General features: G+C 33.1%; 5 protein-coding genes across 6 annotated transcripts; 3 read left to right on the top strand and 2 right to left on the bottom strand.

Moving 5' to 3' along the window:
* The first annotated feature begins 219 nt into the window (after positions 1-219).
* LOC135135585 (leucine-rich repeat-containing protein 15-like) lies at positions 220-2984 on the top strand. Its single transcript, XM_064064680.1, has 2 exons — positions 220-258; positions 1728-2984. The coding sequence occupies exons 1-2, from the start codon at positions 220-222 to the stop codon at positions 2982-2984; spliced, it is 1296 nt and encodes a 431-aa protein (XP_063920750.1).
* A 488-nt stretch (positions 2985-3472) lies between these two features.
* On the top strand, positions 3473-6746 carry LOC135135639 (protein MMS22-like). The gene is made up of 2 exons (XM_064064741.1): positions 3473-4999; positions 5049-6746. Exons 1-2 carry the CDS (start codon positions 3638-3640, stop codon positions 6669-6671), a joined length of 2985 nt encoding a protein of 994 aa, XP_063920811.1. The 5' UTR covers positions 3473-3637; the 3' UTR covers positions 6672-6746.
* Positions 6655-7757, bottom strand: LOC135135642 (mediator of RNA polymerase II transcription subunit 18). Its single transcript, XM_064064746.1, has 2 exons — positions 7463-7757; positions 6655-7403 (listed from the first exon to the last, which is right to left on the bottom strand). The coding sequence occupies exon 2, from the start codon at positions 7395-7397 to the stop codon at positions 6729-6731; it is 669 nt and encodes a 222-aa protein (XP_063920816.1). The 5' UTR covers positions 7398-7403; positions 7463-7757; the 3' UTR covers positions 6655-6728.
* An 86-nt stretch (positions 7758-7843) lies between these two features.
* On the top strand, positions 7844-11191 carry LOC135135641 (26S proteasome regulatory subunit 10B). The gene is made up of 5 exons (XM_064064745.1): positions 7844-8045; positions 8119-8238; positions 8289-8899; positions 8948-9162; positions 11009-11191. The coding sequence occupies exons 1-5, from the start codon at positions 7952-7954 to the stop codon at positions 11145-11147; spliced, it is 1179 nt and encodes a 392-aa protein (XP_063920815.1). The 5' UTR covers positions 7844-7951; the 3' UTR covers positions 11148-11191.
* On the bottom strand, positions 11128-21232 carry LOC135135640 (cilia- and flagella-associated protein 91-like). 2 transcript variants are annotated; one of them, XM_064064742.1, is made up of 13 exons: positions 20733-21232; positions 20373-20685; positions 18552-18866; positions 18414-18490; positions 17945-18362; positions 17721-17884; positions 17438-17606; positions 17202-17387; positions 16996-17148; positions 16603-16772; positions 12097-12243; positions 11681-12051; positions 11128-11620 (listed from the first exon to the last, which is right to left on the bottom strand). In XM_064064742.1, the coding sequence occupies exons 3-13, from the start codon at positions 18619-18621 to the stop codon at positions 11275-11277; spliced, it is 2271 nt and encodes a 756-aa protein (XP_063920812.1). In that variant the 5' UTR covers positions 18622-18866; positions 20373-20685; positions 20733-21232; the 3' UTR covers positions 11128-11274. The 2 variants fall into 2 exon arrangements, with proteins under 2 accessions (XP_063920812.1, XP_063920813.1); XM_064064743.1 differs by lacking the exons at positions 20373-20685; positions 20733-21232 and having other exon boundaries at positions 18552-19353.
* Positions 21233-21906: the final 674 nt, after the last annotated feature.

The raw sequence follows: 21906 nt of genomic DNA, 5'->3' as shown, positions 1-21906 counted from the left end.
TCTACAATCAGCTTTGGTATAAGGAAAACCAGGAAAATACGATGAGGAAGACTGGGTGGCGACCTGAGGAATATTTTTGAGATGTTTATACGACTCGAAAAAAGAAACAAAACCTAAACTAATGTGAATGAAGATGATTTATTGCATAAATACAGCTCAGTATATGAAATTGAAGTATTATATACTACATATTAAGGCCACGTACCGACTAGTCTAAACATGGCGGTGCGATTAGTTAGCACAGTCATTTCAGAAGCAGTTAGTTTTATCAAGTACCTAAGGTTTAATAGTTAAAAACTGTATCCTTGACATTACAGTATATTCATTAATAAGAGCAATAGTCTCATTTAATTCCTTCCTAGAAGAATCTTTGTCGAAAAGTGTATATTTAATAAGTGTTTGTCGAGTCTGTTGTGAGCTGACTACCTACCGAATAGAAAACACACCGCGATCACTTACACTCAGATCTTAAAATTTATAATTATGAGCACAACTAAGGTTTTATATACAGTTTAAAATGTGAGATTGCAGCTCGTATGCTCACACAAGAGATATAGTGCTTTGACTCATTGACCACCTTTATCAACGAATGATAAAAATTTATGACATCATTCAATACAGGTTCTTCCTTGTATTTAGCTGACATGCTTTTCCTAAATAGGAGCAGCTTATCTTCAGCGATGTTAGTTTAAGATGCTCTTTGTTCACAGACGAAAGATTCGGGAAAGTCAAAATCATGAAAACCACTATATCTGTTGTGCCAGTATAAATCTTCACTCCTTTGTCGCTCGTAGTTAGAAGATTGAGAGTTTTAAACTATAAAACACGTGTTGTTTCCAAGACTGTTTTTAACATTATTAGAATATCATACATTTCTTTAAAATAATCGTTTTGAAGTCATTTTCCATCCAATGTTATTCCAAGTAAACAGTTGTTTATGTTAATAATGTTGTGAGTGCTATGATAACAAGTCAATAAAATACAAAGAAAAAAAAATGCACCAGCGTATTTTAAATAACGATAAAGTAGGTATATTACCACTGATGACGTATCTACTTTATAGAGAACATATTTTATAGCACATTTAACAACTGCACCATAGAAACGGTATAAGAAATTAGTAATCTTTAATTAAATTTCGCGTCTTAATTTTTAATATTTAATTTGCAATACTTCGGATTTACAACGAAATAAAAAAAAGTCGCTGTCATAATGAGACAAATTTTAGAGACAAAATTCTATTATGTGTCTAGTATGTAATAGCATGACGTTTTTATCAAAAAGTTAGTTTTAATTAAAGCATTCATTAAGCACCTAGTTTTTTTTTGTTATTTTTGGATCAACATGCCATGTTACAACTTTGTGTTCGGATTAGTTGTTAGTTTTTGCGCTCGAAATTCAAATTTTAAACTGGGTATACTGCAGTTTATAGAGAACATTAATTAAATACATATATATGTATTTAATCAATGTAGAGAACTAGCAAATTTCAAATTTTCGTACCCTGTTTGCGAAATGCGGGTAATCGTCATATTTTTACATTGGTGCATAGGAATAATACTGTATGATAACCTAATGTTTTGAACTCAGACTATCGCAGTAATCATATAATAAAGAAATTGTTCCGCCCGAACAACATAAAACTTGAAAAAGTCATGCAGTACACTTCCAGTAAAATTGTTTTTATAGTTCGTACATTGTTTTTTGTGCTTATATTTTGTGATCAGCACACTGCTTCAGAACATGTAGACAGTGCTAATATAACTTGCGACTGTTTAGCTCACAATCTTTGGATAATTAAAGCAACATATACGTTCACAAATGTTGGGGAAGATAAAATAAAAGACAGTTGTCCTCAAAATTCCACTGAAAAGAAGCGAATTTCAATAGAAGGTACAATCAGAACTCTGCACGAAGATTCTTTCAAGAACATTTCTAATTTAGTCGAAGTCGTTCTTCCAAATGTAGGCTTAAAGGAAATTGAGTCTGGGACTTTCAGGAACCTGTCAAACCTCAGAAAGTTGCATTTGCATGATAATAATTTGCATGAACTCAGAAATGGAACTTTTGTTAATTTAAACGCTTCTTCTTTACAGTTTGGAAATAACACTATTGTGTCTTTGGAATCAGGGGTTTTTCAAAACCTATCAAATGTTGGAGAACTGAATCTTAGCAAAAACAAAATAACAGAAATTCGAAAGGGAGTATTTCAGAATGTATATCTTTGGATCCTCAATTTAGAGAAAAACGCTATATCCAACTTAGAACCTGGAACTTTTGCAAGCATGTTTGCAAAGGACAAATTTGGAATAAGCTTGTGGTTAGCTAACAACAATCTTGAAGCAATAGATTCACAAGTGTTTAACAACAATTACATACAAGGTGTAGGTTTAGCTAACAATTCTATTTCCGTACTTCGTCCAGGCGATTTCAACAATTTACCAAACCTAGATTCACTACACCTATCTGGCAACAAAATTCAAGAAGTTCCAGAGGGAGTTTTCAATGGTTCCAGAATCAGAATTCTAAATCTGAGCTGCAACAAGATTTCTGTGATTGCAGCTGGAGCGTTCAATAATATGACAAGTTTATCACTTATCGAGATTCAGCATAACAAATTGAAGGAATGGGATAGTAAATGGTTTCTTGGATTACCAAAAATTATAATCGATGCTTCTTATAACGATATTGAGACAATTCCTGCACAAGGCTTTCAAAATGTTCCGGAAGGTAGCTTGGTAGAACTAGATCATAATCACATCAAAAATATTTCTGATATTGCTTTTGCTGGTTTAGCGAGTTTACACTACCTTAATTTAAGTTATAATGAAATAAAAGAGTGGAAAGTTGATGTCTTGAAGAATGTAGTGATCGAAGAATTTGTTGATCTTCGTGTCAATAAAATTAGATGTTCTGATATGGGCACAGATGTGCCAGTTCTTCAAACGAAAGGAGTTCTTATTGAAGACTGTCAAGTTCCTTAAGATGCTAATTAGTAAACATGTAACACGTTACTGTGTAATTACTTTAAAAATAAAACTGTTAGATTTCACTCTATGTTTTGTTCCTTGTTGTGTGGTTAGGGAAATTTGAAGGCAATAATTCAAAATCAAAATATTTGTAAAAAATGTCTAATAAATGTATTATTAATTCATTTGGTATTAAAACTTTTTATGAGAAAGAGTAAAAAGTAATAAACACTTTCTGGAGAATTCTTTATGCGAAGATATTGAAGCTTTAAAGTTGAAAATTTTACGAACAAGTTCAATTTCATTTAACTTGATTGGATTACTGGCGTCGTTACTGTTACACTAAAAATGTGCAAGTTGTTGCTGATAGGTTCTTCTCTGTCATTTGTGCATGTGGAAAGTTTACCGTACTTAAGTCTTATTAGCCATCTTACAAAACTAATGTTGATGGCGCCATCTATACATTAAAGAATTACTTAACAGCAAAGAAATCTAGGATTACTAATTATTTTTTGGCGGGACTAAAATTTAAAGGTTATCTCTGTCTCTTATTCTAACCCCAATGTAGCTTTGTTCTTTGCTCTACTATATAATAACAATAATAAATGTAAACAGGCTGATAATAAGTGAACATCGTCAAGATTATTTGATTCTTTTTAAGTACCATCATGACTACAACTGTTTTTGACTGCAATATCAAAAATGTAAGAAACCCTTTACAATCTTTATTGAAAGTTCTGAATGTAGAAAGCGAAGATTACACAAAAACAGAAACGGAAATATGTGGCCAACTCTACGAAAGTACTGCTGCTTTAGAAGAAATTGATGTCATCATAAGGATTGTTCGAAAAAATTGGTGTTATCTACAAAATTCAGTTCTAAATGGAACAGCAATCCCCCCACGTGAGTTAGCAGATACACGATTGATAATAAACAAGTGTTTTAACTTAATTGTTTTGTCTTTGCAACGTTGTGAAAGTGACAGGCTTAAACAGAAGTATGTAGCGTTTTTTCAAAATGAAATCAAAACATTACTTCCATTAATTTTGCCCACTTCTGATGTAGAAAAGGAAATTTACTTAAAACTTACTGGTCCTTCATGTAATAAAGATAAGTGTCCAATATATCACTATTTTCACACATTTCAAGATGTGCAGTATTATGTACTGCTTTTTTATTATCTTACTCGAAACAGTGAGGAATTTCGAGATCACATAACTTGTATCATGAAGGATTTAATTGTGTTGAGTGAAAGTGCGTTTAGACAAAGGAGTGATACAGCATTTTCCTGTGCTTGTAACAAAGATTTTTGGTTAATCATTCAAGTCTTAAGTGAAAAACTGTTGGGTGAAGATACCTTCTGGTTAATATTTAATAAAGTTGTTGAGAATTGTAACAGCGACTTTGTTTTATGGTTGCTTCATGATGTAGCTGACTTACAAGCTGTTGATCTAAATGGGAAATATGTAGGAGCTGCAAGTGACCGAATAAGACCAAATTTTGTTTTACTGGAAAGTGCTTTGAAAAACGTAATAACTAATGTAGAATTTGGAAACTCAATTCTGCCCACTTTAAAATCAATTGAACCACTTGTCTGTAATTTGTGGTTGAAATCGTCTAAAATTGAAGTCTATCAAATGTTATGGGAGTACTATAGTAAGAGACTTAATGTGTCTGCAAGAGCAAATACCAATTTGCCACTACCGGAATTAACTGAATTAATTGATACAATCTTGTGGGCACCAAAAGATTGCACACACGACTTTGAATTGTTCTTAGCAATGTTATCCTTGCATTTAAATGAACATACCTATCATTGGGGAAAAATGAAAGGAAGGATTTATTCACAACTGGGTCCAAACAAACTAAAGGATCTCAACAGTGGCGGAATCTTTAATGTCTTACTGCTGTTTTTATCGTTAACCAAAGTTAATTTTGATGAATTATCAAAAAAATTTCTTTCTTTCATTGAAAATTTACCAATGGAAAAGAAACAAAGTCAACTGATTTGGCGTTTTTATACCGCGTTTGTAAGTATTGCTAATTAAGGCTTATCTAAATTTACATATATTTTTTTAGGTGGTGCGTCACTTAAGAGAAAATCGCAACATAGAAACTGTAACAGTACCATTTATAAAAATGTTAGAAGAATCATCCACAGATCATCGATTGTTCCACTTGATCAAAAATTTTGTACAAGATTTTGACTGCATTATGAATTCAACTGCTAACCTTCAGCTTCATCAATGGCTTCTTCTGAACAGTTGGATCCACAAGTATATGAGTTCATGCTATTATCCAGATATGGTCACCCTATTAAATGTGTTGTTAAGCATAATTGAAAGAATTACCAAGGAAGATGTTTGGGGTGATTGGGAGTTTTGTTTCAAAAATTATGTTTACCCAGCATTAAAATATTCACGTAGTACACCAGAAACATGTGGCACTCTGGCGGCAAAAATTGCAATTTTATCGCCAAATCTGCAAGCAGAAGCTTTTGTGTTTTTTAATAGTGAAACTGTCACACCAAAAGTTTCTGCAAATTTTCTTTGTACTATTTTAGAAAATTATCCCCATTCACTTATTATAACTCCACAGCAAGAGACGATGGCACTACAAACTTGGGTAAAATTTTGTTTATTAACGCGAGATGGGTATGAAGATTTAACAAGGAACATTATCAAGTTAGATATCATACCTCAATTCATCAAAACTGCAATTGCACCCGCCAGAGATCCACTTTGTGCGTTTCTTGATTGCATTGGTGGTGATATTAAGACACATGTTCAATCATCTAGTCTAAGTAAGTTGTGCGAAATTTTCTTTGGTCAAGCTGAACGTTGGACAACGCAGTATTTTAGCCAACCTGACAACGAGGGTATTGTTTTAAGAATTTACACTTGTCTAGGTTTAGCTTTTTTCAAAATTGGACCTTTACTGTATGACAAACATAAATCGAATTGTCCGTTTGCACGTTTGGTAACTTCTTTGTTACTTCCAACTGAGCTAATATTGGGGAAACCTCTCAATCCATTCATTTTACAAAGCATCAAAAAAACCTGGCATCTCTTTTTTGAGGCCACTGTCAAACTAAACAGTCCAAATGATGCCTTCATTGATAGAATTTTGCGAGAACTGGTTATTAGATATATACCCCATTTTGCAACTGTAGATTCGCCTATGTTAAAGTGCCTTGATAATGAATTTACTGCAGAGGTTATTTTAGATAAACTTGCAAATGCGTTTTTCAAGCAGGCAACCAAAGAAGCTGAATCTAATATTTTTAAGTCTTTAAAGTTAATTAATGATTTTGTGCAAAGTACAACATCAATAGTATTACTAAAATTAATTGTAAATAAAACGTTGTATGGTTTATTAGAGGTGATAATGTTTCATAATCAACGTAATATGGCTGTGTCTATTGTTAAAAACATAACATCATCACCACTTTATCCTCAGGTGAAATCAGAAATTGAGCAAGTTATTGTAGGCATCACTGAGAAGCACCTTGCTTTTAATACACCAAATTATTTTCAATTGTTGGGGCATTTATCCAGAGTAATTCCCACTAGCTTAAAAAGTTTAATTCCTCGCATTAAGCAACAAGTTGTTAACGTGGAAAGAATGCGAGGAGTAGGATATGATAAAAATTTACGTTTAAATATGGAAAGATTTGAAGCTACTCTTTTAAAGTTGTCTTAAGTATATTTTATATTTTTATAAATAAGTCTTTTTTGTTCACACCTATAACCACTGTACCTATGGTAAGTTTCCCAGACGTTTATAATCAATCTTTTCAAGTTGCACCAACGGCCTCAACTGTTCAGCAAATATTCTCATATCTTCGGCAATAGCATCCTGTCCTGATGGTGCCAACACTGACAATTCCACCAAGTAACTTTGTGAAATAGGCTCCACTCCTTCACCTGACTTGTTTGCAATATTTCCCATTTTGAAAATTTTTGAGACAGTAATTTTCATCCTACCCTTCCGAAACATATACCCCCTTGCAATATATTCAAATTCCACTCTGCAACCTAATTCAGTTAGGAACTCCACAATAGTTGAACTGCACGCCATATCAATACTAGACCTAACGACTGTAGGCCTATTTTTATCACCCAGTTCTTGTTGACCCACATATCTTAATTGCCATGGGGCATCTGGCACATCTAGAGCTCGACGAACACGCAGGGGTAGTACCATTGGGCCACCTGTATTTGTTGCCCTTAAGACAAAGTACAATTCATGATCATGGAATGATTCTGGACCACTGTCCACATTGTCGCACAATCCTCTCAGACGATGGAGCAAAACCTCAACATATTGGTCTAATACTGAGCCTTGTAATAAGTATTCTTGATTTGGTATAATATTACATTTTAGGGCTGCATTTAGAGAGTCTATTGCCGTTCCAGGTGAAGTCATTTTGAGCTAAAAGTGAGCACATAAATTAATATTTATTTAAAAAAACGATGTATTTGAATAATTACGTGTTCAGATAATTTTATTAGGGCTTTTATGTATGTAGGTTCAACAGTAGTTTTTATTTAATACAACTTATATCTTGCAGGTTATCACAATTTCAGCAAAATTTGATTTGACAGCAGCCAGGAGTGACAACCTTTCTCCACCGTGACAACACAACACCAATTAATAATACCAACCACGGTTTATCAACAAACCCCAGATATAAAGAGAAAATAAAAAATAAATATTGTTATACCTGTATTACACAAAATACAATTATTTTAGAAATAAGTTCATCTCTTCGTCTCACGGTTTGTTATGTTCACCTGTTCATAAGAAGTAACAATAAAATACGTAACTAAAAAATAAACTCCCTAAGACCGGTTGTCAATGTCAAAACTCAAAACTGTCAAACACAAAATTGCAGTGTTGTGCCAGTCATTCAACTTTTTCAATTTTCGAACAGTTTTGCTGTGCTCATATTTTGAAAGTTTTTAATAAACGAATTCAAAATGACACAATCAGAACCTGAACGTGAAAAGTCTCTCCAAGAGTACAGGAAGAAGTTAGTGGAACACAAGGAGGTTGAGTCCCGCCTGAAAGAAAGTAAGTAGTGTACTTAAAACATTTTTATTTATTAAAGTTGTACCACAACACTGACAAATACTTTCTTAAATAGTGAGGGAACAACTTAAAGACCTTACAAAGCAATATGATAAATCAGAAAATGACTTGAAAGCTTTGCAAAGCATGGGTCAAATTGTTGGTGAGGTCCTGAAGCAGTTAACTGAGGAAAAGTGTAAGTATTCTTGTATATAAGGATAACATTTAATAAAACCAATTGTTTAGTCATAGTAAAAGCTACCAATGGTCCACGTTACGTTGTTGGCTGTCGGCGACAACTTGACAAGACTAAATTAAAAGCAGGAACTCGAGTAGCCCTTGACATGACCACTTTGACAATAATGCGTTATTTACCAAGAGAAGTTGATCCTCTCGTTTACAACATGAGTCATGAAGATCCTGGCGATGTTACATATTCGGCTATTGGAGGCTTATCTGAACAAATTCGCGAACTTCGTGAAGTAATAGAATTGCCTCTCTTAAACCCTGAGTTATTCATGAGAGTAGGAATCACACCTCCTAAGGGATGCCTTCTCTATGGTCCACCCGGCACTGGAAAAACGCTCTTAGCAAGAGCTGTTGCATCTCAGCTAGACGCAAATTTCTTAAAAGTTGTTTCAAGTGCTATAGTTGACAAGTACATTGGTGAATCCGCCCGATTGATTCGAGAAATGTTTAATTATGCAAAAGATCATCAGCCTTGTATTATATTTATGGACGAAATTGATGCCATTGGTGGACGGAGGTTTTCTGAGGGTACATCAGCTGATCGAGAAATTCAGCGCACGTTGATGGAACTATTAAATCAGATGGATGGTTTTGATTCTCTTGGTCAAGTATGTTTGTGCAGCTGTTAAGTATACGTAATTTTTTTTTTAATTTAGGTTAAAATGATTATGGCAACAAATCGACCAGACACATTGGATCCTGCTTTATTGCGTCCTGGACGTTTAGATCGAAAAATTGAGATTCCTCTACCCAATGAACAAGCACGTCTCGAAATTTTAAAAATTCATGCAGGTCCTATTGCCAAACATGGAGAAATTGATTATGAAGCAATTGTTAAGTTGTCAGACACATTCAATGGAGCTGACTTAAGGTAAATTTTATGAAATTTTTGTGATTAGAAACAGTATATACTGCATAATAAAGGCTGCTCACAGTTGGCTGTGAGGTCTTATATACTAAAAGATCATACAGTTGTATGGTGTGTCCTAATGATTTATTATTTGCAAATCAAATACAGTAAAGTTTAACTAAGTATCCTACCTAAATCAATGTATTTAAAACACTCTACACACAAAATGTGGAGTTGAAATATATGGTAGCATATTACGTGAAAGTGACAGTAAACCAGAATTTAAAATTTTGTAAACAGTAAACAGTGACAACTACTTTTCTAGTAGTTTTGGAATTTTTGAGTTATGACACTTTAAAAATGGAACAATTTTAAATTAATACTTTAAAACGGATTTATTACTTCTTAAAAAGGTTTTGCACATTCAACATAAAAAAAGTTGAGGAATCCCGACTTTTTTAATAGAATTTTTACAAAGACTAAAATATTCTCTGACGTATTCTAATTATTATCTATACTAAATAGTATACCGGGTGTCCCACGTAACACTTTCGGGCGCAATAACTGAGGTATTTTTGAACGGGTTGTTATGAAGTTTGAAATGTAGGTATTTTGATAGGTGAGGATTAATATGAATAATCATTATCTTAAAAAAGTAAATTTTCCATGCCTTAAATTAATTTTGAATTAATTAAGTTTTGCATCACTTGATTAAACATGAAAAATAAATACTGTATGCAAAAATTCATCTCCGAAATACGTCTGGTTAGACAAAAAACGATAAATTATTGCGCAAATAATTCCAGAAAGTATTAAAGGATAGGTAGCTATGGAACAAAAAACTGCATTCCTCGCATTTGGGACACCCTTGCGGGAATTCGATACCTGTTTGCCAAGCGTTATTTTATGAATTTTAAGAAAATACTAATTTTCAGTTGCTCGGTTACAACCTTTTCGAAGGTGCAAAATTGCTTTAGGTTCAGGAATTAATTCTAACTTGAATGGAAATAATTTTGCTAAGTGTATTTAACATATTGTTTTTTTCACTCGTTTTAGGTCGTGTACACTTCCCGTATCTTCCAATAAGTTTATTATTCTCTGCACTTTAAATTTGGTAAATTCGTCATCGGGATACCGTTCGATAAGAGTCCTCATTGTTTCATCTAGTTCTGTACGGCATTCTCCGTAGGTTAAAATGATTTCTGTTTTAATAATTAAAGAAAAGCGAACCATTTTCAATAACTTGTCAGATTTTGACAAAGATGTCAGGGGTGTACAAAATTGAACTCGGCGACGCAGGCACTATTAAATTAAAAAAAAACAAATTGATTAATTTTTGTGTTTTTGTTAACGTAATTCTTTTAAACAAAAACAGTGATTTGAATAATTTTTAAGCTGTGTTAAAATTCGTTTTTTGTACGATAAAATAGTTTTTTTGTTATCAGCCTAATCCTTACCTATTATATTACACCTGTTTTGAATTTCATAAAAATCCATTCAAAAATACCTGAGTTATTGCGCCCGAAAGTGTTACGTGGGACACCCGGTATAGTCTAAAAACAATGGAAAACAAATCGTTAACGTATTGTTAGTTTTGTTTTTGTTTGTTAAGCAAATTTTTATAACTTTTCTGATTAAAATGAGCCAATTTGGAGTTGTTTTTAAACATTCCCTTAAATCTCTTTCCACACTATGCCACACCAACGGAGTATTTTGAAAGCTACTTGTGTAATTTTATGAATAGTGTAAATTATTGGCTTTTATAAAATAATAAATTCTAGTTCACTGCTCTTTTAACAGCTTAAAATGTAAGGGTGCTTAAAAATTACGTGAGGTGTTTAGATAAATATATCTCGATTTTTTTCAGAAATGTCTGCACAGAAGCTGGATTATTTGCTATTCGATCTGAGAGAGAATATGTGATCCAAGAAGATTTCATGAAAGCCGTCAGAAAAGTAGCCGACAATAAAAAATTAGAGAGTAAGCTTGATTACAAACCAGTTTAATTATGTATTTTAGGTAATTTAATAAATGTCCATTCATGCGATAACCAACTGTGTCTTGTCTGAAATTTTGACGATTCTAAGGCATATCTTTACCAAAATCGTGAGGTTCACTACTGCTTCATGGTTTCTATACACTAGAACGTACGCTTTGAGGTCTGCTACTTGCAGCAGTAGAAGGTGAACTATCAGGCAAACCGGCAATGTGGGTCGCTGAGATTTCCCGAGCTGTTCCAACACTTCTGTGGATATATTCACTATCTCCCATGCTTCGCTGTATGCTAGTGGGGTGTTCTACTTTTTTAATTTGCACATCTTCAATTTCTGAGTAAACGAAGTCGTGTATAGTTTTCAGTTTTTCTCTTTGCTTTTTTTGAATTTTTTGTCGTATTAACTGTTTTTCCACTTCTGGTAAAACAAAGTGATGCACCAAATCTGCCACTGTTTCTTCTTCTTCATGCATGCTCACGTACATTCTAAAATTGTTATAAGTAAGAAATACAGATTGGGTATGGTAAGTTGATAAGTGTTCATACGCCTCTTTGAACCTCTGTGCTTCTTCGTCAATTTTTCTCGCCAGCCTTTGCACGTACTCTTTTGCTTCTTGGTCAGACGTAAATTCCGTTCCTTCTTTTATAATGTCTTCAAGATACATATCGACGGTTTCTTGTTGTATTTTGACGATTTGTTTAAACATTTCATCGTGTTCACGTCTTCGCCTCACTTCAACTTGTCGTCTTCCGGCTTCAGCAGCTTCTCTGTCATATCTTTCCCGTTCGAGGATAATGCAGATTGCGTGTGCACGACGTTCTTCCAACAATCGTCGCAGTTCTTTGTTAAGAAAATCTAGAAGTGATCCAACTACAGTGCTTTGTAGTTCGTCTAGACTTTCTTGTAATCTGTAAAGCTGCAATGGGTGTAAATAAAAGGTAAACTTTATTTAGATTACAACCTTTTCAGTCGCAATTTGCTCTTCTCTTTGTTGTAATTTTATGTCTAGTTTGTAGTCGTGTAATTCCGCGTTTTCTTCTTGTAGCAGGCCGCATGAGTGTTTGAGTTCCTGGATTAATTCACGGCATCGTTCACGGCCTTCGTAAATCTGAAATTGTTGGTTAGCGTACTTGTTGGTAATGTGACTAACTATAGATTTTATAGCCAAATCTAGAAAAGTGATATTGAATTCGAGTTGATTTGTACTTTATTATTGTACGATTTTTTGTCTGTACAACTTACACAGTGTCTAATAGATGGATGGAATAGTGGTATATAGACAAAAATATAAGCAACCCAAATTTACATTTCACATTTTTAACCGTTTGATATTTGAGTACGCACATTCTTCGACTTCAACTCAAGTCGATGTTTAAAATCAATTTTATTTTAAAATTTTATCTTAAAATCATTGTTATCTGTAGAACAGAAAGTCATTATAACAGATTAGAATCAATTTTAAAATGGTGGGTGAGTGAGAGAAACTTTAATGTTATTCCAAACAAGGTAAATCCCCGCCGGACAAAATTTATCTGTTTATCGCTTCCAAAAGCTTGATGATCTCGTGTCAAAATTTTGATACCTAAATTCTGTTAAAAATGTGCAAAATATTATGTGTTTACACTTGTGATTTATCAGTGCACCCAGATTTTTAATCTTGCATGTACAGAAATTCGAAAAAAAAAATCAAAATAGTACCTCAAAATTTTTCGTAAGAAGTAAAAAATTAAAAAAATTGGTCGAAGATTACTTCAACAGAACTTCCCTCGCCCATAAAGTACAGCTTGTCAAATCCAGCTCTTCCGAAAAATTAAAAGATTTGATTTTGCGAATTTTATTGTTTTTTATGGCAACCATTATAAACTAAAATAAAAATGTGTCTAATGTAAAGGTAAAGAAATGTGTTAACCGTTTGTTAGAAGTCAGTTTTTCTATTACAAAATTTTGTGTTGATGTCATCCACATTTTTGCACGGATGCATATATCAGTTTGGATAGATGCATTGTAATACTAATAATAAAAGTATTATATTATTGTTATGCTTAAATAGTGATTCATAATAAATAAAATAACGAAACAATGTAATCACGTCTGCCGTATGTAATAACAGAGGTGCGACTGAAGACTAAACTGAAAATCATTTATTGTACTCGTAATTTAAGACAAATAGCGATAACACTTATCAACCTGTAGACGTGAGAGTGAAACAGAAACTAAACTAAAATATGTTTTCTACGAATTGCAATAACCGGATCCTCGATAAGAAAAACAACTTGAAAATGTTATGTTTATACATCGGAAGAATGTCACGTAGAAATTAGTTTGAATTGAATGAGTTCGTCCCCTCAAAACAGAGGATCAAAACTATTAAGTGGTAAGCTACAATCGACAAAATGTTCTGAAGATCATTATAATAATTCTTATTAAATAAAGACGTTTGTATTTTCACATTTTCGGGAAAATGGGGTGACCTGTACTTAATTTGATCGATAAAAAATATTAATGCAATGATGAATCACAAGTAAAAACTCATCATATTTTGCACATTTTGGGTGGAATTTATTCGGTAAAATTTTGAGATAACGTAATCAATTTTTTGGGGGGAATAAACAGATTTGTTTTGATTAACAATTTACCATGCTTACAATGACTTTAAAACGTGTGCAAGATTTCCAAGTATTCAGTTTTGCAATTCTTGACTGATTTATTCAATAAAATAAATCGACTGATTCATTAATTTTTTTGAGTCACAAATCTAAAAAATATGAATGCAATGATAAATTACAAATACCTATAGACTGATCATATTTTGCACATTTTAGATAGGATTTATTGAGCAAAATTTTAAGATGACGTAATCAATTTTTTGGGGATGATAAACAGATGCATTTTGATTAAAAAATTACCATGCTTACAATAAATTCAAAACGTCTGCAAGATTTCAAAGTATTCAGTATTGCAATTCTTGGATTTATTCAATAAAATAAATTGACTCAGTCATCAATTTTTTTGAGACCCTGTATAAGCAAATCTAAAAAATATTAATTCAGTGATAAATCACAAGGATAGACTAATCATACTTTGCACATGTAAGATAGGATTTATTCAACAAAATTTTGAGCTGACGTCATCAATTTTGTGGAGGGGATAAGCAAATATACTTTGATTAAAAATTTATCATCCCATCATAACCTTAAAACATCTACAAGATTTCAAAGCATTCGGTTTTGCAGATTCAAAATTAAATTGCAAAATGTTGTTTTATAATTTTGATTTTTTTTCCAAAAACCTGGACATTTCGGGTAAAAACTCAACACAGAGTCGTAAACTACATGTGTAGGACTATGTTATTTTATACTATTTAAAACCTATTTATTATGTACAATTTTGAAGTGACGTCATCACATTATGGGTGGGGATGATTAGACAAATTTTGGTTAGCGTTTTACCATCTACATGATATTCCTAATATAAATACAAAATTTTACAATAATCGGGCCAGTACTGTCTAATAAAAATCCGGGTCGGCAGACAAACAGACAGACGGAAACAACACCCATTTCTTCGTACTCTAGGGGTCATAAAAGGTCGAGAAAATGTAAAAGTAGAGAGTCGGCCGACGAACTCGATTACAATACTTCTTTCGCTTACGCTCGGGAAGTAAAAATAGCATATCCTATGAGTTATCAGCAGCCAATAGATAGATCGCTAATAAAACAATCAAAATTTGTGTGTCTAGCCCCACCACGCTATAAATCCCCACCAAAATTTTGATGATGTCACTTTAAAGTTTCCCAAGTAAATTCTATTTAAATTGTCGTATTGTCTTGATTTGAAAAATTAAATTTCGTACTAAAATAAAAACCCTGTGAAACCGCATTTCAAAAATAAAAAAATTATTCCAGTAACGCAGGCAATCACCTGTCTTTTAGTGCATTTGGGGGAATAACGAGAAAATCATTCTTGGGTTGGTAGTTCTAGGAAGTTTGTAAGTTGTGTTGTAAAACAGCACAGGTGGAATTCCAAAAGGGCACTCACTCACTTTCTGTTTTTGGCACATCACTTGTTGTTTAGTCAGGGCAGTCAAAAACAAGTGTTAAAATTAAGGGTACGTCCAATTTAGTTCGTAATTTTCCTAAAAGGCAACTCTTTAAACAAAACTGAATCACTTTCGACGCCACTGCCCTTTTCAACGAGTGTGATTAGTGTAAGAACAGTTAATTGGCGATTTTCTAATCTGAAATGTTGTGAAAGATTGGCGAATTTGTCAACATGTTTATTTTATTTTTTGTAAATCACACAGTTCGACAGTTCATGTTAAGATTTGTAAGTGGTCATGGTTCTATGTAGTACCTTGAAAATTATCATCTGTTAAATTAATATAATCGTGGATTTGAAAACGGGAGGGGGATTTTTCTATAGGTTTAATAATTTCTTATCTACAGTTTGAATTCGAACATTTGGTTTCAAATCTCGAAGTTCGTCGAACTTTTTCCGAGCTATCTTATTTTGAATTTGATCGCATTGAACATGTGCGTGTTGAATTTATTTCATATAATATGTTTTGTTTGTATGTGATACGGGGTTTGCTTTCAGTCCACGACGGTGTAATTAATTTGTGAACACATTTTTGATATAATCAATAACTTAAGTAAATTAAAACATAATTTAACATCATGTACATTTTTCCTCTTCAACGCGTGTTGAAAGCGAAACGGTATCTAGTTAAAGCTGACGGTTTTTCTTTCGTATGTCAATTTGCCCTAACAAATATTAAATTTTTATCTTTTCATTGGGATATTCATGTTAGCGTGAAACGCGCGGGTTGAGAATAGCTGGCTGTTTTGCAAAAACGGGGTAGACCGTATAATATGCGGCAGGTTTTGGGTCTAGAAATATGGTGTGTGTCTTATACGTGTCATGAAAGTATATGTCGCTCACAGAAATAGTGGTTTTATGATTTTATAAATAATTATTGATTTACATTTAATAAGCTGCATTTTTCGTTGTCAAAGGTGGCGAAAGAGTTATAGTCGTAAAATCACGGTTTTTCCTAAAAATCATAGAAGAAGGGTGACAGCAAATGACAGCCTACGATGAGGAACTTTACGGCCAAATTCCCAATTTTTTCCGAGGTTTATGATTTTACGCATATTTCCAATTTTAGCTGGGGATGTTTGGATTACTACAAAATTAAAACACTTGTGACCCCAAAAGATATAACGGTCAATATTATAAAATTTAGGAATATGCAGATCCTGAGAAAAATCGGTGAGGGTATAGCAATATTAAAATGTGACTTAAATAGTGATTCCACAAAAGAGTTATTATTTTAATACTAACTCAAATTCAATGAATTAAGTGTCACTTAAAGACGAGTCTTACGTGACAGAAAATTTTCACGTAATTCTTTCCTTTATGGATAATGAAAACTTAGCCTTTGATGCTTCTTCAAATAAATACGTACATGCATCTGTGCCGCACGTCCTTTTATAATAGCCTGAACCAACACTATCGCTTGATAAAATTCTTCATCTCCATCTGAAATTCCTTCGACTTCAGGGGTACTCAAAGTTGAAGGAGGACTCTCGATTTTCTTTATAAGTGTACAAGGTACAGGAGCATGTTTTCGGAGTGCTGTAAAGCAATCATGCGCAGATGATCATCGAACCATTGAGTGAAAGATCATAAATGTTCAAGTACATCTGAGCCAATGATAAAGTAGTTGTTAATTCATCAAATTTTGACAGTGAGTGTAAAAGAAACATTCGAACTTAGGAACATTTTGCATGCCACACTAACCCTGATGTGCTTGAAAATTTTGAGGGCTTTCCAATGGTATATAGTGCGATTATCATACCCAGTAACTCTTCATGAAGTTTTTTAAGTACAGGTGCCGTCCATTTCGTTTCCCTCATGCATAAACGTGTTCCTTTCATTTTCAAACACACACAGTCTTTAATTTTAGTTGCTCTGTTGAGCCATTGTGGTAAAGTGTTGAAATCTTCAACGCCTATTTAATGAAGTTAGAAATATAGGTCAAAATTTCAATAGCAATATAGTTACCGGCGAATTGAGCTTTATATCTTGTAATGGCTTCATCAATGACTAGGTGCCAACGTTTCGGGTGCTCTCCGTGCCTCATGAAAGGCCCGTAGATTTCAGAAGTGTGATTTATGTGTTCCTCACCTACATTAACGGAGTGATATTTAACGTTTACGCCGGTATGCTTCAAATCTAGCTTTCTAATTTCTAAAATAAAAATTATTCAGTGTATTTGAGGGCCCGCAGCAACGTTGTACCTCTTCTTGTTTTGTCGCGAAGCTTTTTTAATTTTTGATCTCTTTCAGCATACTTCATTTCGGCAAACACTTTAAGTTTAGATTCACTTCTTGTGTTGGACTTTTCATGTAGTTCATTTAACATATTTTCCAACAGTTTTAGTCGGAGATCTTGAATATCTTGTATTTCCTAATTAAGATAATAAATACTTAACATAAACAATTTTTAAAACATTCAAGAAATTAATATAAGTTCATGCAGTATTCGAAAACAGGTGTAGGCATTGGGTAGGTAGGTAGGTACCTGTTCTCTAAATGCCCATTCGTCACGCTCCATGGCCGCAATGACATCTATTCGTTTTTCCATTTCTTCTTCAGTTCTCACCTCACACCTTTCTTCCCAAGCTCGTTTCATTCTTGCTCGTTCAAGTAATTGCACCTCATGCATACCAGGTGGTAACCCACTACCTACAACGTATTCCATGAAAAAAATTCACTCCTCGAACAATAACATCGAGTAGTACCTACCCCACTTAAGAAAATCGAGTTTCAGTAATTCAGGAGACGTATCTCCAGTGACGACGTAAGGAGGTTCCCACGGGGATGTTTGAACCGACGTTTCTCTAAATACAGTTTGTATCATTTTATTTTTACGTTTTTGTTCGGGCCTGGCCTTCATTAGTTTTTCTCTGGGTGTGGTTATAAAAAGTGGTAGTTTTGGGATAAAGTCTGAACCTATGCTAGTTTTTGGAATATCAAAGTATTTATAGCGGTCGGCTCCAACTACATCGACTGGTCTGGAGTAGACATGATCTAACTTTGTATGAAGTCTGGATTTGTAAGCCCTGAGAGATGCTGGTAGTTTTGCAGATTCACGCCGCACATAGTGTTTGCGGGGGTGATTTGGTAAATCCGAAAACATGTTTGCGAAAATTGGACATATTTGCTGAAAATGTAATGGCAATTAGGGAATGGAGATAAAGAAAATGAAGCTTACAAATTTGGCAGTGGATAATTTTGCCAGTATTGCTGCTTTATAATGGTCTTTTGGACCAGAAACCAAAAATAAAGGATCTGTAACAGAAATTCGAAAGTAGATTTTGTTAAAGATGAAATTTGTAATTTACTAACTAACCATAAGCGTAGTCGTGGGGCCGGTAAGGCGTGGGTAAAGTTGATAACGCTTTAATTGTTCCAACAGCCATTTTTTTGTATTACAATAACTATCAAACTGACGAAAGATTAGAGGTTGAACTACAATGTCAAATATTAATCTGTTACTACTAGTTACCTACCTAGATGAAAAGATTTGATCAATACTTGCAAATTTGCTGCGTTTGACTGGTTTGTTTCTTTTAATGCCTATTATTACCTACTTATTCTGATTTCAGCTGTTGAAAAATTTGTGATTTCACAGCAGAAAAGAGATCATACGTAGTTATTTTCAGATCTGAAAAATCCACATAGGTACGTGTAATTAAGGTACTTGCTAGTGAACTTATTTGCAATTAACTGTGGGCTGTTTGATTCGTAAAAGATAACAAGGGCCTAAATATATTTTTGTAATATCTAAATATCAGCTAACATCCATGCAGACATGAATATAAAGACGTTGAGCCTTCTGCAAGAATTCGGACCATTCGTTGCTTTTAGAATAAATTGTAATAAAAAGTATGATTTTTACTTTTCCAACGCAGAGTACGAAATTATGGTAGTATATGTAATAGGGTCCATTTGGTCGATTGCTAATTTAATGCTTTCTCGACGTTTCATGACTCCTACAGAAAATGAAACAGTAGGTCTCCAGTTTTCGTGTCTGCGTACTAACGATTACTAATAGATCGATTGATGTGAAATTTTTGTATTTTAAAATAATATCGCGGAACTATAAAACGTTAACCCTACCTTTTCTGATCATCCTCACCAAAAATTTTGATTACGTTCAGATTCATGCGCACGTACAACGTTCTGATTCGCACACTTCTTAAACTCATGACGCCTTTTTTAAAATTTAGAAATTTTCCAATGTCAAAATTTCAATAAAAATTTAAAACGGTCAGTAATATATTACAGTTTGGGCGAGAATAAAAAAACAAATCGTATGTTTAATAACATAATGAGCGGTAAAATACGAGCAGCAAAAAAAATAAAAACGGGGAGACATATTTTGAAATGAGTACCTCAATAAATATCTGAATGCGTGAAAATCTAGTTGGGTGGTAGAATAAATAAATGGGCAGTTATACGCAAGCAGTTACCAAATCAGGTTCCGCCCGTTATAACTAGTGAGGTAAGCAGTTCCATAAATATTCATACGTTAACTATTGGTTGAACTATGCACTTATATAGTGGAATAAATGAAAACTAACAATAGTTACTAAGAAGAATGTGTATAAGTGAGGCGGTATTCACGATTAATTAATTTTATAATTGAATTAATTTTAATTTTACGCGACTGATGAAATCTAGTCGTATTTTTAATATATTCTCGATTTTTAGTGAAATAAAGAAAACATTTTACTGCAAAAGTATTTATTCGTATATATTTTTAACTGCTCATTCAATCATTTTACCGCTCAAATAATAATTGCACTGCCTATGTAGGATTAAATAACTAATCAAATTATTTTATAAGACTGGCCAAGTTTTACTGCCACATTTATTTAGTTACTGCCTAAAAAAATTAATACTGCAGATATAAATTATTAACTGTCCAATGTAACCGCCCAGATGTTTAAAAAACTGCCTAAATAAAATGTATTAAAAAGTTTTAAATAAAGTTTTATTATAAAAATAACATCGTGTTAACAAGTCTTTTTAAATGTAAAATATTCCATGTATTTAAAAAAGTTGGACGCACTTGAGAGTAAATTGTATTTATACAAATATAAACATATATAAAATTGAGTTAGCTCAATTTAAGGGTCGTCTCTCTGGTAAATAAAAAAAAACTTACTTCAAAATAAAAAAAGAAGTTTATTCCAAAAATCCAAATTCTCTTAAAACAGTTTTGTTAAAGACATTCCTATTATCCCTGTTGATCATATCCCACGCATTTTCAAAGTTTTTGTGGAATTCCCCTATGACACCAACATTTGAAGTAAATGTAACATCTTCAAAGTTATTCAGCATTGTGGTCAAACTTGTAAAGTTCATGGAACCCATACAAAGGTATCCATTTTCTATATCATAGTCTTTTATCATATATTTGCAATGCATAATATTATTTAATTTTTCTGTCTTATCAACATAGAATGCAACTTTAATACCTGAAAAAATATATGATTTCATTTAGAACAGAATGTAATGTACTCACCTGATTTTAACAGTTTTTGAAATTGCTGTCTCGCAGATCTAATGGACTGAAAATTAACAATTAATCTTACTTTTACACCTCTTTGAACTGCTTCGTGTAAAGCTTCGAATAATGGATTTATTGCAATTCTCATCATTGCTATGTTTAAGCTGTGTTTTGCAGTATTTATAAAATATATATAAGGTTCTAAAAAACGATCCAAGTTAGTTTTATCTATTGTGAGACTATATTCGGGAGGCCATCCTCTCATATGTGTCTTCGAGTACATAACAACACAATTGTGCCTTTTTTGAAAAAGTTCTTCTTCTTTGTACCGCTGATTGACTGTTTTATACGTATAGTAAAAGTTTTTCCACATATACACCGCCGGTAAAAATAGCAGTCCTGTTAACACATCTTCATAGTTCAACATTTTACTTTTTTGTTTTTTCTTTTGAACAAACTTTGAAGGAATTTAACCTCTAAGTCATCAACTGTCATCTGTCAAAAAGTAAAAGGTCATTTGGTTCTACTTGATTATACAACCCAAAATACGCAACCCGAGCAAATTTTTGACTACAATAATAGAAGGTATTGTAGACTAGAAGCATTGGAGTAGGGTGACTTGAAGTAACTATTGGCTTTGTTCATTGACACATTTCCACCATTTTTCTATGCAACGAAAAATATAGTGGCATTTTTTTGTATGGATCAAGAAATACAAAAAGAAAGGTCAAGTTTGTTTCGACAGAACTTCGCTGGCCCCTTTGTGCAGCCCAACAAATCCCGCTTTGATAAATCACAAGTTTAGACTGATCATATTTTGCACATTTTAGGTGGAATTTATTCGGCAAAACTTTGAAATGACGTCATGATTTTTTCGGAGGGGATAAACAGATACATTTTGATTTTACATTTATCATACCAACGATACCTTTAAAACGTCTGTAAGATTTCAAAGCATTCAATTTTGCAGTTCCTGATGTAATTAATAAAATAAATTGACACAATCATTATTTTTTTAGTCACCTCTCCTGTATAAGCAATTATAACAATATGAATGGAACGATACAACACAAGTATAGACTTTTGTATGAATTCTGCACATTTTCGATAAGATTTATTCGATACAATTTTGAGACGACGCGACGTCATCAATTTTTTGGGAGGGAATAAACGAATAAATTTTCATTAA

The sequence above is a fragment of the Zophobas morio genome, unplaced genomic scaffold (assembly GCF_036711695.1).
Source record: "Zophobas morio isolate AGI-343-1 ecotype UQ-CSIRO unplaced genomic scaffold, CSIRO_AGI_Zmor_V1 ptg000024l, whole genome shotgun sequence".
Taxonomy (NCBI): Eukaryota; Metazoa; Arthropoda; class Insecta; order Coleoptera; family Tenebrionidae; genus Zophobas; species Zophobas morio.
The sequence above is the reverse complement of the archived record's forward strand: the minus strand, read 5'-3'. Positions and strand labels throughout refer to the sequence as shown.

Bases quoted from the DNA above. Each gene is read 5' to 3' on its own strand.
- LOC135135585 (XM_064064680.1), top strand. From the start codon at position 220: ATGGCGGTGCGATTAGTTAGCACAGTCATTTCAGAAGCA. The intron at 259-1,727 runs GTTAGTTTTATC...TTTTGTGATCAG, and splicing joins GCACAGTCATTTCAGAAGCA to CACACTGCTTCAGAACATGT.
- LOC135135639 (XM_064064741.1), top strand. From the start codon at position 3,638: ATGACTACAACTGTTTTTGACTGCAATATCAAAAATGTAAGAAACCCT. The intron at 5,000-5,048 runs GTAAGTATTGCT...ATATTTTTTTAG, and splicing joins GGCGTTTTTATACCGCGTTT to GTGGTGCGTCACTTAAGAGA.
- LOC135135642 (XM_064064746.1), bottom strand. From the start codon at position 7,397: ATGACTTCACCTGGAACGGCAATAGACTCTCTAAATGCAGCCCTAAAA.
- LOC135135641 (XM_064064745.1), top strand. From the start codon at position 7,952: ATGACACAATCAGAACCTGAACGTGAAAAGTCTCTCCAAGAGTACAGG. The intron at 8,900-8,947 runs GTATGTTTGTGC...TTTTTAATTTAG, and splicing joins GTTTTGATTCTCTTGGTCAA to GTTAAAATGATTATGGCAAC. The intron at 9,163-11,008 runs GTAAATTTTATG...GATTTTTTTCAG, and splicing joins TTCAATGGAGCTGACTTAAG to AAATGTCTGCACAGAAGCTG.
- LOC135135640 (XM_064064742.1), bottom strand. From the start codon at position 18,621: ATGGCTGTTGGAACAATTAAAGCGTTATCAACTTTACCCACGCCTTAC. The intron at 17,388-17,437 runs GTACAACGTTGC...TTTTTATTTTAG, and splicing joins TCGCGACAAAACAAGAAGAG to AAATTAGAAAGCTAGATTTG. The intron at 12,244-16,602 runs GTACGTATTTAT...CAACAATTTCAG, and splicing joins GACGTGCGGCACAGATGCAT to ATTTACGAAGGCCGTGAACG.